Below are 19,448 nucleotides of genomic sequence, written 5' to 3'. Positions count from 1 at the left end.
AAAAGAAAGTTCCCTTCCTTTCATGGAGCTAATGGTCAAACTGACAGCAGAATTCATAAGCCAAGGCTGGTTGAGCCAAGGTCAGCCCTCAGGGGCTCAGAGAAGTGCTCTGTGGAGGAATAGGGGAAATGAGACTAGGGCAGAGCATTGTAGAATGGAGCTCTAACTAGCTAGGAAAGCCATTTCAGCCTAGGTTGTCCTTGCCAAGGTGCTAAGCTTTATCCTGATGGAGAGACGAAAAGTCTTTCTTCAGAACCTGTAGCTCTTAGGCTGTGATTGGCTATGAAGTACAGAAAATGCCTCCACAGAAGCTGAAACAAAACACAGTTTATTTCCCCATATACCAAAGGTCCAGAGGTGAGGAGTCCAGGGCTGGTTTAGCAGTTCCTTCAGTGTCTCCAGCACCTTCGGGTTTTCCCTCTGCCATTCTCTGTGTGCCATTCTCTCTTCTCATGATCACAAGAAGGCTGCTCCAGCTCAGTCCTCACATCTGCATTCCAGGAAAGCAAGGAGAGAGAGGTAGGAAAATCCCATGAGGGCTCTTCAGCTGTGTGTTATTGCCCAGAACCTGCTACTTAGCTGTCCTTAGCTCTGAGGTTAGCTAAGTGTGTTGCCCCTCTCCAAACTCAGAGTTCTGTTAAGTATGGATAAACAACAGGAGAGACATTGAAAAAACCACTGTCCATGTCTGTCACAGAATCCCAAAACATGAACTAGATCAGAAGGAACTGCTTTGGTAGGATCAGGGCTGTACTGACTCTGGCTCCTGCTCTCCCTTGGCTGCTTAGGTTAATTTATGTAACTTTGGGGTACCTGGGAACTCAGTTTGAAAAACCTCACTCTATGCCAGAGGTCAGCAAACCTTTTCTGTAAAGAGCCAGATAATAAATATTTTAGGCTTTGAAGACCATGTGAAGTTTTTGTTACACATTTTTCTTTGTAGTGCTTTGGTTTTTTTAAAACCTTTAAAAAATGTAACACTTCCTAACTCAAGGGACCATATAATAACAGTCCATAAGCCAGATGTGGCCCAAGGGCCATGGTTCTCCAACCCCTGCTCTAAAGGATCCTGGGGCACAGAGTTTGGGTACAGAGTGAAGGATGGCAGCAGAGACTGGGAGCCCAACAAGGAGGTTCTTAGAAAAATTGAGTTGCTGGACAAAACTGTCTCAGGTTAGGTCTTTTGGACTCCAGCTTCAAAAAAAAAAAAAAAATGCTTGTGAGCTGTCAGATCCTCTGCAGCCTCCCTAAGACATTGGGCACAGGCTGGCAGGCCCAGGATCTCAGTCCTTTGGGTGATCTTGGGCAGTGTTCCGGAAGCAAGGGCTGTCCTCCAGGATCCAGGGAGGGCACTCCCTTTGGTGTTGCTCCCATCCCCCACTGTTCCAGGAAGGCAGCTATATGCTGAGGTTATGGTCTCCAGACCCCTGGCCCTGGCCCACCCCTCATCCCCACACTGTGCACCAAACACAAGCTCAGGCTCCCTCGAAGCCCTCCTGCCACTCCCAGGCCTGGGAGTAGCCTCCTGGCAGGTCTCCCTGCCAATAGTTCTCCCTTCCATGCTGAGGTGTAGCTTCCCCTCGTCTTCACCATCAAGTCCAGACCATCCATTCAGGCCCGCCAGGTATAAGCCAACTACAGACTCAGCCAGGCTGTTCTCACCCTCCACCCCTCTCCTGCTCCGGCTGCCTGCCCTACTCTTTGCTCCCAGTTCACCGCTCACCACATCTCTTGCATGGAACCCCCACGATTCTCCATCCTGTGAGGCCCAGCGCACCCACCTCTTCCACATACCCACTCTCGTCTCCCCCTTCTTTGTGATCCCCAGCACTCACCATCTGCCCCATGCTCTCAGCTTTGGGATTCTGCTCTACATTGCTAGGCAAGTGAGATAACCTCTGGGGAACAGCTGGCTCGGTGCTTGGCACATGGCAGATGCTCAGTAATTACATCCTAGATGATGGGTTCATTTATCCCTTTATCTGATGGGTGTAAATTGGGTATCTGAGCCATGTACAAATATGCCTCTTTGATCACGCCTATTTCATGTGCTGCCACTCTCCTTGCCTCAGAAAGACACTTTGCAAGTTTGATTGATCTGCATGTCAGTTAATGAGTCATTATAGGTTCCTGCCTTTAAACAAAGGCCAAAGAGAGGAGAAAAAAAAAATGAAAGCATCAGTACATGGTGCACGGGGGGGACTGTCCCAACACTGCAATGTTATGTCTGTCGTACAGTCTACTTGGTGTAATTAGCCCCTGCGTTAGGGTCAGAGGCTCTAAAATGTTGTTCACATCAATGGCTGCTCTGGCCAGTGATGTGAATCATTTTATGGCTCTGGGTTCTGGCCTTCAAAGCAGTATTTTCCCATTATAGACATAATAATCCCACACTCCCTCTTTTGGAGGTGGCTCAGTGAGCCAGTATCCTCTGCCCCGAGGCTGGCTGCAAGGGGGTCATGGTGGCAAGAGTGTGCCTCCAGGGCCATCACTCCCTGCAGAGACCAGGCCCCTCCTCCTGCAGAAGGCACTGCACCCTTGCACTATTTTATACACAGCAAGTGTTTGCCAGGCTGCTGGGATTCAGCAAAAGAGCTTAGGGAAGGTTTGAGAGGGTCAGTTTTGGTCCCTACCTGGTGGACCCGAGACCTCGCTAGAGCTGCTGTGAGGAAGTGATTGGCAAAGAGCCTGGCCTCTGGCTGCTGGTGAGGCCCAGTTCTACCACTCAGCTGTGTGATCTTAGGCAGGTGGCCTAACATCTCTGCCTGGGCTTTTCCATTTGTAAAATGGAGGTATTTGAAGTTGCGGTTGTTGTGAGTTTCCCTGAACTGATGTGTCCTAACTGCCCCAAATAGTGTTGAGCATGTGGTAGGGGGTCCATGCTTGTAAGAGAACTTGATCAAGAACTATGATTAAGTGTCTCAAAGAATCTTGTCGACTGGGAGTCAGCAGGCTTGCCCCTCTGGGCTCAAAGCAGTTCATTGCTTGATTTTGTAAATTGTGTGCATGCTGTCTATGGCTACGTTCATGCTACAGCAGCAGAGGTGTCTTGCACAGGGCAAAATAATTACTCTCTGGGCCTTTACAGAAATGGTTTGCCAGTCTTTGATCTAGACAGTAACTCTGGTGAGGGACCGAGGGCCTAGCCATTGTTCCATGCAGGAAAACCAGAAACGGTTTGGAAAACATTCTCTGGTTCAGCACTATCTAAGCCTCTGGGTTGTGGCTGGTACAGTGACAGGCAGGGGCATCAGAGGCAGGAAGACCTGGTCCCTACTCCCCCTACCCCCCCAGAAGTTCCCGGTGTAGTGGAGGAGCGGGTAAACAGATTAGTACCAGAGCGGTAGGTAAATGCGGACCCAGAGGTGAGGGAAGGCTATGGGAGCACCTGGTGAAGACAGGGCCTGGGGGAAGAGATGTTGCTAGCAGAGCCAGCAGGGAAGGAGGGGTCGGTGCAAACCACAGTTGGAACTGGCCAGTATGAGGGGGTACCCAGGAGCTCAGGGAGACTTGCAATGGGGAGGGCCGCAGGGAGCAGATACACTGGGCCCCTCAGTGTGTGTCTGTCTTAGAGATGGTGATGTCAGGACAGGACCAGGGAGGGTGAGAGGGGAAGGAGATTCTGGGCCGAGCAGATGGTCCCGTGATGATGCCATTGGCCATCAGGGAGTGAGAGGGGTGAGCTGGCCTAAAATGGGACAACCACAGGGGTAAAGGCATCCCCACTCACTGCTGACTTCTGTGCCATTCCTCCTTCCTAGCACACCCCAGCTGTTGCCTGCTGCAGGCCTACCTCCCCACTCCCCCATGTGACTGCCACAGCCCAGAGATCGCTCTCCTGGTTTCCCACCATCTCTCAGTGCTATTGCTCCGAAAACAAACATCATGCTTCATACCTTTGTTCACAACCCTTCCATCACTTCCCCTTGTCTTTAGGGCAAAGCCCAAATCATGACTGACAGGATGGACAGCCTTTCCTACTCTGCTCTTCCCACTCCCTCCCAGCACCAGCCTCCACTCCCCTCTGCGTTTAACCATTGCAGATCCAGGAGTCTGTGGATGAGTCCTGCGTCCCATATGCGTGGGAGTCATGCGTCCCTTTGCCTGTCTACCTGCTCCTCCCTCTGCCTGGATGGCTCTCCCTTCCTTAACTGTTTAGTGAACTCTGGTTCATCTCCCAAACTCAGCCCTGGCTTCATTTCCTCTGGGAAGCATCCTTTAACCTTTCTTCCAACCAGTGCCACTCATCTCCTCCGCTATCCTGTTCTGTGCTCGCAGGTGTTCTTATACAGAGATGCTCATAAGAACGCCATGCCCGGTATGGAGAGGGCCTCGGACATTGCAGCTGGGCTGATGAACCAGTGTAGCAGACGGTGTCTTCTGAGATCCCTGAGGGCACCAGGGGTGAGGCTGTACCAGCACCCTAGCAGTATGTGGGTTCCCAAAGAGGAGGCCTTCCCAATAGGGAACATCTATCCATAGAATTCTCTATTTCTTGAGCTGTACAACAGAACACAGAGTAACATCTTCAGCCTCCCCACTGGGAGATGGAAGCTCTTCATCACACTGGAGCTGCAGATGAGTGGATAGAGAAGATATGGACAATGTCTGCAGTGGAGTATTACTCACCCCTTAAAAAGAATGTCATCTTGCCATTTGTAAGGACATAGGTGGATCTAGAGAGTATACTACTGAGCAAAACAAGTCAGTCAGAGAAAGACTATACCATGTGATTTCATTTATACATGGAATTCAAGACACGAAACAATCATAGGGTGAGAAAAAAGAGAGGCAAACCAAGAAACAGACTCTTAGTTCTAGAGAACAGCCTGATGGTTACCAGAAGCGGGGGAGGGGGGGAAATAGGGGATGGGATTGAGGGGCACCCTTGCTATGCTGACCACCGGGTATTGTATGGAAGTGTGGTATCACTGTATTGTATCCCTAAAACTAATATTACTCTGAATGTTCACTAACTGGAATTTAAATAAAAACTTAAAAAAAAAAAAAACGGAACAGGCAAAAAGAAGCCCAGAGTAGCCATTAGGAGTGGAGCCTCCCCGTGTCCCATCTTGTGCATGGCAATACCTCTTACTCTTCCAGGGACCCACACGTCATCCTGAATCCCTCCGCGTCCCTTGGTCCCCACACCCACGCAGTCACAAAGCCCTGAACACTGCCAGGACCTGTCTATGTTTTCCATCCCCACCGCCTTCCTCTATTGCCCACCTGGACGGAACTCTCCCTACCACCTCTGGCCTCCCTCCTGCCACGCCGGTTTCCACACCAGCAGCCAGACTGACATTTTTCTCAAACACTAATGTGCCATTGCCACCCACTTAATGCCCCTGCCAAGATAAACCTCAACTCTTTGGGCCACGGGAGATTTTTAAGACCTTTCAGACTTAGCTCCAAGTAAATTTCTTAAGTTCTGGACCTTCCTGTGTCCCCTCCTTGCACTGAGGCCCAGCCACATTGTCTCCCAGAATGAAACAGCTAGCAGCTGTGCTCACTGTGCAGACCTTCCATCAACAGATAACAAATACTCGTTCTGGAATGTCCCATTTCTGCCCAAACTCAGGCCCTATGAATCTGACTCTTCAGGACAGGTCCTTCCCTCTGCCAGCACCCCCTGTGGCCTGACCGTCTTCCACAGCCTTCAGAACCCTCAGACAGCCCCCACCGCAGGCTCCATGAGCCCCCGGCTTCTCTGTGCACCTACGGCTGTCTTTGGAATACCTGCCACCCGGCAGGGGCTTGGTGGTTCTCAGCGTACATTCTGCCTCCCCTGCTCACCAAGGGCAGAGGCTGTGCTCACTGTTGAGACCTGAAACGTGGTGGGTGCTTAGGAAATATTGTAGAAGGCAGAACTAAAATGAATTAAGAGAGAAGAATTTTGTTGAAACCTCCTTCCTGGACCATTCATTTATTCAATGAATTAAACAAAAAAGGATAGAGAAAGGCAGGCAGAGGAGGGGCTAAAAGAAACTTCTGCAGGTCCCTGGGGGCAGGCAAGATGGCTGAGATTCTGCATGTGGCCTAATATATTGCCACGAAGTCCAGGGGGACTTCTGTGCATTAAAGCATGAAGAGAGAATCTAATCTTCTCACAGGCAGCCAGATGTGCCTGATGTTGTCATGGCAGCCCCCAGAATTTGCCAGATGTGCTGTGAACATCTCTGGAAAACATCAGGGGACCCCAGAGGCTGTAAGGCCTGGAGAGAAAAAGTTCACACTCCAAAAGGTGGTGTAGAAATGCTTCATTTGGATCAGAGGCTGTGTGGGGTGGTGTCCCAGGGACCCTGGGCTTCGGAACCTAAGGAGGGAACTCCTCACAGCTGTATGAGTGTCTCCCGGCAGCCCCTGCCTGCTCCCTAACCCCGTGATCCCTCCCCAGGTGATCAAGCTGGCCTTTGAGGACTTTGACTTGGAGAGGGGCTACGACACCCTGACGGTCGGGGACGGCGGGCAGGACGGGGACCAGAAAACTGTTCTCTACGTGTAAGTGAAGCAGGGCTCTGGTCCGGAGGGTGGGGAGCACATGGCCCTGGCCTAGGGGTGGTGGGATGGTACACTGCACCCTGTCTGGTCCCCAGGGTCATACCACATCAAGCCCAGGGGTGTGGTGGAAGGAAACAGCCCCTCTACTCTGGTGGAAGGAAACAGAGCCCTGGCCACATTCTCTCTAGGAAGTTCCAGGAGAAGTGGGCAGAAGGAACTGTTTCTCAGGGAGGATGGGGATTTGAGGTTCTGGGTGTGCGCCTGGAGCATTCCATGTGGTGAGCTGCTGCTTCATGCAGCTCCTTCCTCCGCCACCCACTACTTTCTCCTCAAGCCCATGTCTATCCGTGGAAGTCTGACTCCAGACAGAGATGGTGTCCAGACAGAGATGGTCCAGAAGTGTGTTGCTGACCTCCCTGTGTGCTCAGAACTCTCTGGGAAATGAGCTGTTTCAGGGATTTGGGACCCTGTGCACACAGTGGCCACAATTCCTAAGCCAAGAAAGGCTTGTGTTACATGGTCTACCAAGGGAGAGGATAATGCGCTGTCCTAGGATTCCGTTCTGTTGGATCTTCCTTTGCCCGCCACCATCAGCCTGACATAAACACAGGAGAACACTCCTGTTCAGTACATGTGGTCCAGCTCAGACGGCCTGATCTCGCTCATCTCCCTTGCCCAGATGGGGGGGTTGGGAGCAGGGAAGCTTTCCTACACACCAAACATCCACTGCTTGCGCAGGCACCGGGAAGGGAACTTGCACATCAGATATCTCATTTAGTTGGGTTATTCTCCCCATTTAACAGGTGGGGAAACTAAGACTTAAACGTTGCAAATCTGGTTGGTGGCAGAACCAGCACTTGAGGTCATGCCTTTTGATTTCAGTCCAGGACAGCATCCCGTGCCAGTGCTCTTCCCCACCAGGCTAGCCCCAGGCCAGTGCCCTCTAGTTTTCATGCTGAAGGAGAAATGGCTCTTCAGTCCTAGCTGCTTTGTGCAGGAGCTGTTCTGTTCTGGGTGCTTCCCACACCTTCCCCACAGCTGCCAGAGAAATTCTGTCAGGGCAGTTAAATGACTCACGACGTTACCCTTGGAATCAGGTGACATGGCTGATACTTGGAATCTCTTATGAGAAAGGAATGAGATGTGAGCCTGGAGGACATCCTCCCTCTGGCCCACTCCACTGTGTGAATCAGGGTTCTCCAGAGAAACAGAACAAATAGGATATACACAGAAAGCCAGGGATTTATTATAAGGAATTAGTTCACGTGCTAATGGACACTGACAAGTCCCAGGATCTGCAGGGTGAGTTGGCAAGCTGTGACCTAGGAGAGCTGATGATGTAGTTTTAGTGCAAAGGCCAGCAGGCTCTAGACCCGGGAAGAGCTTATGTTTCTGTTCAAGTCAAAGGCAGGAAAAAGGGGAAGAAAAAGAAAAAAAGCAATGTCCCAGATGGAAGTCAGGCAGGCAGAAAGAATTCTCTTTTACTTGGGAGAGGGTTAGCCTTTTTGTTCCATGCAGGCCTTCACCTGATTAGATGAGACCCATCTATATGGGGTAGAGCAATCTGCTTTATTCAGTCTACCAATTAAAATGTTAAAGTCACCCAGAGGCATCTTCACAGAAACAGTCAGAATTATGTTTTGCCAGATATCTGGGTATCCCATGACCCGGCAAAATGACATATAAAATTAGCCATCATACTCAATTCCTCTTCTGGTGTATCTGCCATCTCTCACCTGCCTTGTATGGTCCCTCAGCTTGGTATGCTCAGAAGGCCAGGATCCTGGCTCTGTCACCTCTCAGGACAAAAATCCCAGGATGCTCTGTCAGAGAACCTTAGAAGAGCAGAGCCAGAAAGATTCTTATAACCCATTCCCCTCGTTTAACTCAAAATGAAAAATCCCAGAGTGGCTCAGTCCCTTGCCCAGGGCCTCATGGCAAATGAATGACTAATCCAGGGTTTATACCCAAGTCTCTATAAGTTTTGAGAGAGCTCTCAATAAGTCCTATAACAGCCCAGGGCTCTCCCCCCAACTCTTAGATCTCCATAGGCCAGCATCCATCTCAGACTTCAGGGAAACACATGCAGAATGGTTGGCCTCCTTTGTTGTCATGATTGGATCAAACGGACTCTGCCATCCTAGAGTTAGGAGCCAGCCCTGGCTTGGCCTCAATCCTTACTCCCTGCAGAATCCCGGTACCCTAGTCTGGCAATGTCACATGGGCCAGTCCAATGTACCCAGGTGTCTCCCCCAGCCCCACACCCACAGCACTCACATTGTGCTGATCATCTCATACAGCCAACTTAGTGCTCCCCACAACCTTTAAGACCCCAGAATGGAGTAGAGAATTAATATCCATTAATCCAATCACACCATCCACCACCACCACCCTGGTCTGTGCTAGTGATCTGTTTTGTCTCAGCAGCAAGAAGAAACCAGGTTTCTTCTGGAAAGCCCAGCCTGTGCTGTGGACTCTGGCTCTGCCACTCTCCATCAGGCTGACCTTGGGAAAGCCACCACCCATTTTGCACCCTTGTCTTCTCATCTGTAACATGGGGGTAACACAGCCCCTATCTCACTGGGCTACTGGGATAATTAAATAAGATAATGGAGGGAAAATTATCTGGCTTGGATAGGTATTCCGTAAATGTGAACTCAATCCTCCCCATGTCTAACCTCTATTCTTCAGAAAGTATGTGGCCCCAGAGGGAAGGCTGCACTTTAAGCCTTTCTTCATATATGGAAGCTGATATTTCCATATAGAGCTGAAAGAGATGTCTCATTAAAAAAAGTGGCTGGGCTTGACTGGGGAAATGGGTTTCTGTCTCTGTCTTTTCTTTGGTAGTTCACATGAGAGATCAGAGATGGCGGGTGTGTAGATACCCCTTCAGTCGATCAGGCTACAGCTAACCCCAGTCCCTGAGAAATCAAGGACCCAGGTCTCCCTCGAGAGCCCAGGGGTCTGGGCTAGGGGGTCACAGGTAAACACAAGTCTTGCCCGTGGCTGGAGGGGAGAGGTGATGAGTCTCTCAGCCACTGGAGCACCCCTTGTTGGGCTCCAGTGTTAAACAGAGTGGGGCCCAAATTCACCTGACAGGGCAGGGCTCCTAGTCATTCTGTGGGGTGCCAGAGTGGGGGGGCACTTCTCTAAATCTTGCTGTCCTGACAGCCTGACAGGTACATCGGTCCCAGATCTCATTGTCAGCACCAACCATCAAATGTGGCTCCTCTTCCAAACTGATGGCAGCGGCAGCTCCCTGGGATTCAAGGCTTCTTATGAAGGTAACTGCAGCCGGGGGGGGGGGGGGACTGATCAACTCACTCTGGAGTCAGACTTGGGGTCTGGATGTGCGTCAGCAAGCTCTGGGTTCGAATTCTGATTGTGTCCCACGCTAGCTTCCTCTCCGTAAGCACATTATTCGACTTTTCTGAGCCTCAACTTCCTTTGGCCAGTGGGTCTCCTGGATTGTTTTGAGGATTATCTGGGATAAATCACTTGAGGCTTAGGCCACACAGTGCCAAGGGCACGCATTAGTTCCATCTATAATTCATACCTGGCTTGTATAGACCTTTAAAAGACCCCATAGACTTCTGGAGCGTCCCAAGCTGCCATACTTGGGTGTCATAGAGCTGAGTGATTGCACACAGGGCTAGGGACAGATACACACCTTTGGTGACCCGAGGACGATACAAAAGAGGGTGACCTGAATCTCACTGGGAGCCAGCATTAAGGGAACAGTGAACTCTGGGCCCAGGATACTTCCACCATCCACCTACTGTGCGCTTCCAGATTTCCCATTGGTGATGACTGCTAATGCCAACCCCCGCAGAAAGGGGAGCAGAAGCCATCCCCAAGCATTTGGTTAGCAGATTTGGTAGGTGGCAGAGCCTAGCCCAGAACTCAGGAAACAGACACATCAGATCTGAGACCTTGCAAGGGTCTGCACTTCAGTGGTGAGACAGAGGAGGAAACATACGCTATTATTAAAGCAAGACATCTGTGACAAACAGCTAGTGGGAGCACAGAGAAAGGGGCGGTCATCCTGTGTGTGACATCTGGAAAGGTTCTATCAAGAAAGTGAGCCATGAGTCTTAAAAATGACTCAGAGAGACAGGGGGCAGAGGATGAGGGAGAGAAGGTTTTTCCCCACTCCCGTTCAGAGACCTGATGATTCTACATGAGATGAGTTGGGGGTAATAACTCCAAAAGGCTCTTACTCTGCTCAGTGTGAGCTCCCCCACCCCAGGGGCCTGGGGTTCCACCTGGACCAGGAACTGTGCTCTGTCTCCAAGCTAGGTACACAGGAGTTCTGTCAGTTTTGCCCAGCTGCTTGGATAAAGGACCACACACTGAGGGGCAGCTTAAAACAACAGAACTTTATTCTCTCCCAGTTCAGGAGGCTAGGACAGTGGAGGTCCTGTTCTAAGAACAGGAGGCACGAATCAAGCGGAGACAACAGCAGCCAGAGCACCAATGTGGGGACAAGTGCTGAGTTCACATCCTGGTTCTGTCCCTTTCTAGCCCCATGGCAGGTCAGGGAGCCTCTCTGGGGCTCTGTTTCTTCACCTGGGACATGGAGGTGATAATACGCCCTAGGTCCCAGGGCTTCTGTGAAGAGTAAGTGTGGTCAAGGATGTGAAACTAAGAATTGCACAACAATTATGGGTGACTAATGAGTGAGGACACAGGTAGGTAAGCAAATGGTTCTTCGGGTACATAGAGTTACACACACACAGATGGGGACGGCAGAGAGAAATCAGGATTCAGGCCAAGCTCTGACACTCGCTACTTGGAAAATGGGAATGGATTCGGACTCAGGGTTTCAAAAGTTTCCCTCATGTCTGAAGTTCTCTGGATGTTCAGCAGTGAACGTTTCCAGAAGTGGGGAGGAATGATCCTGTGTGCCACCCACCTGCCCTTATTCTGTCCATATTTTATCAATGGCGTGGTTAAGCCATAAATAGCATGAGCCAGAAAGGGACGACAGTACAGCAGTGAGCAAACAACATGCAGAAAGACCTCGATGGGGTAGAGCTCCTGGCTAAGTCACCAGGACGAGAGCAAGTGGGAATAAATAGCAAGTCCTCTGTGAATGTTCGAGAACTTAGCAGCTAGAATTTACCCCAGGGAGTCAGTGGTGCTGGTTTCTCGTTCTGACCAGGCATCGAGAACTGGACCTAATTGTGGGGACCCTTGACACCACGCTGGGAGAGAACTGAAGTCAAACTCTGTGAGAAAGGTTAAGAGCCCCCTGAAAATGCATTTGGGAGAAGAGTGGGCTCAGGGGAGAGCTGAGAGCTGCGTCTAAATATTTGAAGGGCTGTTATGTAGGAAAGAGGAATTAGATTTGTTTGGCATGGTTTCACTGGAAAAGAAAGGAACAGAACATTGAATGCCTGTTATGTTCCGGAAGCTTAAGCTAACTTTCTCAAGGTTTTCAAACTGTCATGCATACATTTGGGGTACCCTCAGGGATCACCAAGTTTAGGTAGGGTGTGCCTAACAGGGCAGCCTCTGATCCTGCCTCCATGCCTTCTCCTTTCTTCTCTTCTGTTCCTTATAAGCCTTCTTTTAAGAAAGGATTTGTAGCTAAACACATTTGAGAAACTGCTTCATCTTATCCAGTGTGACAGCTAGCCGATGGCTGCTGTTTTGTAACTGAGGAATTTGGAACTCAAGGGTGGAATGTCCTGCCTGGGGTCACACAAAGTCTGGGACCTGGAAGAGCTAGGATTCAACTCCAAGTCTCAATGGCTTCAAAGCCCATGATGTTTCCCCCCGCCTCTACCAGGAGTCTCCAAAGTGACAGAATTTCAATTCCTTTTAAAATCTTGGAAGCCAGAGCGCCTGGGTGGCTCAGTGGGTTAAGCCTCTGCCTTCGGCTCAGGTCATGATCCCACGGTGCTGGGATCGAGCCCCGCATCGGGCTCTCTGCTCAGTGGGGAGCCTGCTTCCTCCTCTCTCTCTCTGCCTGCCTCTCTGCCTACTTGTGATCTCTGTCTGTCAAATAAATAAATAAAATCTTTTAAAAATAAATAAATAAATAAAATAAAATCTTAGAAGCCAACACTGTGCCCCAGTCACATGGGTCATATGGCATGAGCCCAGGCTCCTCGTTACAACCAGTTGGGGTTTTGTTCATCATGTGTCCACCTTGGCCAGAGGTAATGATGAGCCTGTCACATGACCAGCATGACGCTGGGTGCTGGAACCGCAACAGGAGCATCACAGACTAGAACAGAAAACTAAAGCAGTCTGAAAACATCCACGGTGGGACTTTTAGCCACAGACTAGGTGTCAGCAGGACCTCTGCTCAGACTTGTGACATATTAGGAAGAGAGTCTGGCATTACCATACATCATTAATCCAAGGGTCTACGTGTGTCCTGCTCACAGAGGCAGGTGAAGATGGAACAAACTCTGGAATTGGACCAGATCTGATGAATCCCAGCATGGTCCCTGCTGTGGGATTGGCCAAGTCCTGTGGTCTGTCAGAACCTCAATTTCCCACTTATAAAATGCAAAGAATAGTGGCAACCTTAATGCCTTGTGAAGAAAGTGAAATAGAGTCCCAGAGAGCTCCTTTCACAGTGTCTGGCTCAGAGAAGTGTCTTCCCTTGGGACCACTGAGGTTCCTCTTCACGCAAGGCCTCCGTGATCAGCACTGTTCCCCACTCCAGGGTGTGTCCTCTTCTGCCAGGGAACACTTGGCTCCCTCCTTGTCTTGTAGGTGGCCTAGCACTAGGTCCCTGCCTCCCACCTGCACTACACACCCCAGACTGCCTGAGAAATGAGATGGTTCGCTCTAGCCACAGCAGAGAGCAGGGAGGCAGAAGTGGCAGGAGACAGATCCAAGTGACTGAGAACCTTAAGACCTCATGAAGAGTTTGCACTTCGTCCACAGGGAAGAAGAACCTGGGCAAGTTTAAATGTAGAGATTTAAATGTAGGGAATTAAAAGTTTAGATGTAGGGAATGTACCTTCCCCTTCTTGTCCCTTCCACCCTCGACCTTTTATTGGAGGGTAAAAGCTGTCCATCTCTTGCCTTCACAGTGAGGAGCCTCTACTATGAATAAAGCTGGGTCGGTTAAGTCCCCTGGCATCCCAGTGTGATTACCCATCTTCCTCTCTGGGCTTCTGCCACCTGCAGCCTCCTGCTCGTCTGCCACCCCTCTGGCTGTACCCTCACAGCTCCTGCATGTCCCCTCAGGCCCCCACAGAGCAGGCACTTCCCCAGGGTCTCTCCTATTTTTCATCCTCTTTTTCTAGAACCTTCCACAGTGGATTGCATCTACTCCCATGGCTTCCCTCTCAACATAAACACTGGCAACTTCCAAATCTATTCCCCATTTGCCTATCAGTCTCCCTGTGACACATTTTATACACTCCTCCCTCAGACATCTCAAACCCAAGGCATGTGTGCTAGTCTGCTTGGGTGGACATAGCAAAAATACCAGAGCTGAAACAGAAATTTATTTTGTCACAGTTCTGAATGCAAGAAATCCAAGGTTAAAGTTCTGGCTGATCCAGTTTCTCGTCTGGGCAGCCTCGTCACTGTCCTCGCATGACCTTTCCTTGGTACTCACAAAGGGAGAGAGGGAGGGAGCACAAGCTTGCTGGTGTCACTTCTTATAAGGACGCTAATCCTTTTGGATATGGGCCCCACCCCGATGGCCTCATTTAGCCTTTATTACTTCCTTAGAGGCCCTGCCTCCAAATCCAGAACCTTTGAGGTCAGAACTTTGCCATATGCCATACGAGTTTGAGGGAGGCACAAACATTCAGTCTATAACTCCATCCAAACTGAGCTCACCATCTCCATTTCAGTAATTCTAAGCCACGTTCTGGCTCTTGAGAACTCATTCTAGGCAGAAGTATAGAATGTCCATCTCTTCAGGCCTGCAGGGCTGAGCCCAGTGCCTGGCACCCAGAGTGTGCTCAGAGAAGCTCTCAGATTAAGTTGTGATGACTGTCTACACAAACACAATCAAGCACCCTTCCTCCACACCCTCTCAACTTCCTAGCACTCAGATACAGGAGCCAGGCACTTTCTACTGTCCCCATGGCTTTGGGGTCAGACAGACCCAATCTGTAATCCCCATTGCGCTATGTGTGGTCTTAGCCTGTCCCTCCACATCTTTGAGCCTGGGTACTCTCACTTGTGAAGAGGGACTGATAAACACTGATCTCACGGGGGGGTTCCCAAGGGCTTGGTGTCATGAACCGTCCCAACATAGGGCCAGCATTTAGGAAACACTCATTTAAAAGCCTGCTCTCTCCCCTGCTTCCTTAGGCTTGTAGCTCCTCTTGCAACCTGCACCCAAAGCTTCAGAACGACCTCCATCCACATTCTAGTCCTCCTTTTATTCAGATTCTGGGGAATCCCATACAGGATAGACATCCTGGCTCAGCAATAGGAAGGTAACTGTGATATAGATGTTCTGTAGGTAGCATGAGGCATCCGTGGATAGAGAATGCTCCTGGGCACTTCTGGCCCCATCATCATCAATACACCCTCTGCCCCAGCTCAGGAAAAGAGAAGCTTCCTTGGGACAGACAGGTAGCACTACAGTATCACTCCACCACCCCCCCATTAAAAGTGTGAGCCCCTAGGTGGGAAAATTGCGGGATTTATTTTCTAGAAATTCTTCCAGTTCTGCTTGTCACAATTGCAGGTCAGGGCTGGGGAGAGGACTCAGGCACCATTAAAATCTGAGTACTTGGAGCCTAAAAATTCAGTCCCCCTCCATGGGGGCAGCCAGCTGTAGGAAATGCATTCATAGTTGCAATTGCTTTGCTTCCCAGTAGAACAAGAAATATTTAAGGAACAGGCAATTAGCACTTACCAGAAACATTATAAAATTACATACAACTTGCTAACAAGTTTTAGCATCAATCTGGGAGTCTCCTCGCTTCCTGACTCAGAGCCTGGAATCTGGCAGCCTAATGCTAAATCTGGGGATTTGACTGGCACAGGGGAGGAAGGAGCCGAGACCTTGACCCTGGAGACATGAAGAATCGGGGCATGACAAACTATGAAGAAAGGACACCCAACAGCAGGGACTCACCTTGGAAATGAGGTCATCTTGTATTCAACATTATCTAAGCCCCTACTGTGTGTTGCAGACACTGTTCAGTTCATGGGGACCATGAAGACAAGAAAACAATCTGTGCCTTCACCTCAGCCATAGCAATGTTCAGTAGAGTCGAGAAAGTGCAAGAAGATGGGGAAATATCAAGGAGGGGCCACTAACCTTGCTTGAGGGCATCAGGGATGGCTCCCTGGAGGAGCAGGAATCTGAAACAAAGACTTGCATAAAGGAGGAAAAGAAGTTGGTCAGATATCCCTGAGAGTTTGAACATAAAGTCTGAGAGCAAGTAGGTAGAACACAAGCAAGACTAGCCCTCTGCTGGCAATGCCACCATCCCCTTCCCTGGAATTTAACTCTGCTGGGGAGCTCAGGTGAGCTTCCTGGAAGTGATGGCCATGATCTGGGCTGGAAAGAAGATCAAGGGCAACAGACCTGCAATACTGACTCCACTCCTTTTTGGACCCTGCCTTGCCTCAAGCACGAGGCCATTTTCAACCTCAAGTCCACTATTTCACTATTTTCAGGACACCTCTTCTTTTGATTTGCTCCCCATAAACAAATGGGCCCAAACCTCCTAGTTTTGGTCAGAAACAACACCAGGCATGTTCCTAAGATACTCAGAGTTTCCCTGAGACCCTTAAAGCGTTCTCAGGCACTGGGAGCTGGGGTTTTGTTAGAGACAGGCAGCAGTTGCCTGTTCTCAGGAAAGCCCAGTGGGATCCACGCCATAACCAAGTCTGTCCTGGCCCGCGGGGGCGGGGGCGGCAAGCAGCAGAGGATGCTGTACCATTAAAATTTGGCAGGCGACAAGTGCAGCAGCAGTCTGCAATAAACTGGCATTATGATACTGAAGAGAAAATTGGCAGGAAGTAATTTGTCCGTGAGATATACTCTCAAAATACATGGGCTTCTGCTGATAGCAAGCTTCAGTGTGGGGCTAATGCAAACAGCTTGGAGGTAAGCCTCATGCTCTATGCGTCCACGTTTACCCCTGGTTCCTAACCTCCTTCAGCTGTGACTTCCCCATGATAGTGTTGTGGAGGAAGGAGGTGGAGTGGGAAGCACGTCACCCACTTCATACACCCCCGTCTGCGTCCCATTTGTGCCAGCCTTTGCGAGGAGAAGCACAAACACTGAAATGCACATAGAGGCAGAGGTGCTGTGTCCCTTGCCTCTGGCTTCCCTTCCCATCAGAAGCAGAAAAGTGGAGTGGGATGTGGTTCTGAGCAAATCCATGAGATCCAGGCATGCCTTAGGGTTGTCTTAAACACCAAAGATGTCTCAGACTCGCAGGAATTTGTGCTAATTGAGCAATAGGTTGGGCAGCTCAGCATGCCTCAGATGCTGTCCTTGGTTCTGGAGCTACAAAGGGCAGAAGAGATGGGACCCTTGGCTTTGAGCAGCTCACAGCCTCCAAAACCACACATAGATGACTCGTCAGTCATTGACCCAGGCCTTCATGATGTCCCTGAGACCCTCTCTGTGGCCTCCTCTCTCTTCACTGTCACGTCCTGCCACAGTGAATTTCTTTCTTTTTTTTTTTTTTAAGATTTTATTTACTTATTTGACAGAGATCACAAGTAGGCAGAGAGACAGGCAGAGAGAGAGGAGGAAGCAGGCACTCCTCAGAGCAGAGAGCTGGATGCGGAGCTCAATCCCACGACCCTGGGATCATGGCCTGAGCCAAAGGCAGAGGCTTTAACCCACTGAGCCACCCAGGTGCCCCCACAGTGAATTTCTAACTGTTCTCCAGATACTACATTCTCCCTTCCTCCTTCCTGCTTCTTTCCTTCCATCCTTCCTTCTACCTGCCCCTCTTCATCCTGTACCCCCCTAGAAGCTGGGAGGATAGACATGTCAAAAAGAGTCTTTGTCCTCAAGAAACTTGCCATTTAACAGGGAGAAACACAAGCCACAAATTGCAGTAATGGTGCCGTAACAGAAAGTTGTCAGGAAGTTTGGGAGCGAGGAGGGAAAGATCCCCTTAGTCTGCCCCATGGTGTGAGGGATGATCCCCAACTGGGAAGCGCTTGAGTTGACACTTAAAGGTGATTCTCTGTTGGGCAGCCAAGCAGGGGTGTTCATTCAGGGAGAGAGGACACAGGGGCCAAGTTAGAGCCCTGTGAGCGCCGGTGGGGATCTACCAGCCACACGGTGATCATGACGATGGGGAACATTACTGCTTACTGCTACTGCTACTGCTTACTGCTTACTGCTCACTGCTTACGTGCCATGTGCTGGACATTCTGACAATTTCTTATATACATAAGCTCATTAAATCCTCACAACAGTCCTGTAAGATAGGTGTGATTACAATTTCCATTTTACAGATGACAAAACTAGAGCTCCAGGAGAATCCAAAATGTGCCTTAGGTCTCCTACCTATGTTGGAGACAGGATTTAGATCCTCGCTCATTGCTATTGCACTGGTTTGCCTCCCCACAGGCCGACCGGGGTTAGGGGGGGTGCATCTAAATCTCAAGGTCGGTGATGGCCAAAGATAAGTCTGGAGCAGGAGGGTATGGGCAAGGTCCTGCCATGTCAAGCATTTAGAGACTTAAATCTGTGTGTTTTAGGCAGCCATGAAAGAATCAGTGGGCAGGGCACAGCAATGATCGGATTTTTCTTTCTGAGTAATCTCACCCTGCTTTGCAGAGTACAGAATAGAGGCAAGAGGCAGGGGACCCACTCTTGTCAGATGCTACTATCCCCATAGGGGGTGGACTAGACAGTGAGAGGGGGCTGGAGACCAGAGGGTGCTGGGATGTCTAGTGGGGAGAGCTGGCCTGAAGCATTTAGTGAGGCTGCAGGTGGGGAGCGGAAGGTGGGATACTGGTTGACTCCCAGGTGGCTGGGACTCCAACTCTCCCAGCCCGAGGCCAGAGCTTCCTCCTCTGCCATCCCAAAAGCCATTCAGCCAGGTGCACACCTCTTCCTTCACCCTCATTTCCCTTTACTTATTTCTATATCCCCTTGACTAGGACTCTCCAAGGGCAGGAGCCGTGGGTCAGGCCACTCTATATCTGTAGTGCCGAGCCTGGCATTTGGCACGGTTTCCATGCAGTAAATGCAGTCCAAGCTGGACTCCCACACTGAACAGACTGTTCTCTGTGTTCCAAGCTCTGTGCTAAGTGCTGGGTACATAGTAGTCAATAAGGCATCTCCAACACCTGCCTTCATAGAGCTGACATTCTAGTGGGTGAGGAAACAGGAGGGCCAACCTGGAAGCCAGCAAGGAGCCAGGAATCTGAGCTGGCAAATCATTTTGTCCCTCACACCCCACAGACAGGAAGCATCTTGAGGGGAGACATTCTTAACTTCTTTCCCACTGCTATACCCTGAGTGTCTAGAACAATAACTAATAAAATGAATAAATCTTTACAAAGGGCAGTCATCACCATGAAGGAAAAAATGGGGTGCCAAGAGAGGCAAGAGAATGGGAGCTCCCTGAATTGCATGGTCCGGGGCAGCATCTCTGAGGAGGTGGCCTCTTAAGCCGACCTGTAGTGTGAGGAGTCGGCATGTGACGGAGGAAGAGAGGAAGCAGTAGCCCAGGCTTAGCCCAGGGTCAGTGAGTAGACGGAGGGACACATGGAGTCCCGCCCATTTGGAAAGGCAGCAAGGCACAGTCCACGCCTGGACTCCCCTTCCTCCTCCAAGTGGCACTGCTCTTCTCAGAGCACCTCAGATGGTGCATTTAGAGAGCTATATGATGCAGCGCCTTTGGTATTAGAAATTGAGGAACCCAGGAGAAGACAGTGAGGTTGATCACAGATGATAGGGATAAAGCCTCCAAGCAAAGGAAAAGCAAATTCACTGAGGGCCGAGCTCATCACAGTGGAGTTCCAGGCAT

General features: G+C 50.2%; 1 protein-coding gene across 2 annotated transcripts in view; it reads left to right on the top strand.

Annotated features, from left to right (window-relative positions):
- The window catches only part of CSMD2 (CUB and Sushi multiple domains 2), a 598,960-nt gene that overhangs the window by 331,088 nt on the left and 248,424 nt on the right, over nucleotides 1–19,448 (top strand). For both annotated transcript variants that reach the window (XM_044237753.1, XM_044237754.1), the window contains 2 exons: nucleotides 6,398–6,501; nucleotides 9,673–9,785. In XM_044237753.1, coding sequence (XP_044093688.1) covers nucleotides 6,398–6,501; nucleotides 9,673–9,785 — 217 coding nt within the window. The remainder of the gene's footprint in view (nucleotides 1–6,397; nucleotides 6,502–9,672; nucleotides 9,786–19,448) is intronic.

The sequence above is a fragment of the Neovison vison genome, chromosome 2 (genome assembly GCF_020171115.1).
Source record: "Neovison vison isolate M4711 chromosome 2, ASM_NN_V1, whole genome shotgun sequence".
Lineage (NCBI taxonomy): Eukaryota > Metazoa > Chordata > Mammalia > Carnivora > Mustelidae > Neogale > Neogale vison.
Note: the sequence above shows the minus strand (reverse complement) of the source record. Positions and strands in the feature narration are given on the sequence as shown.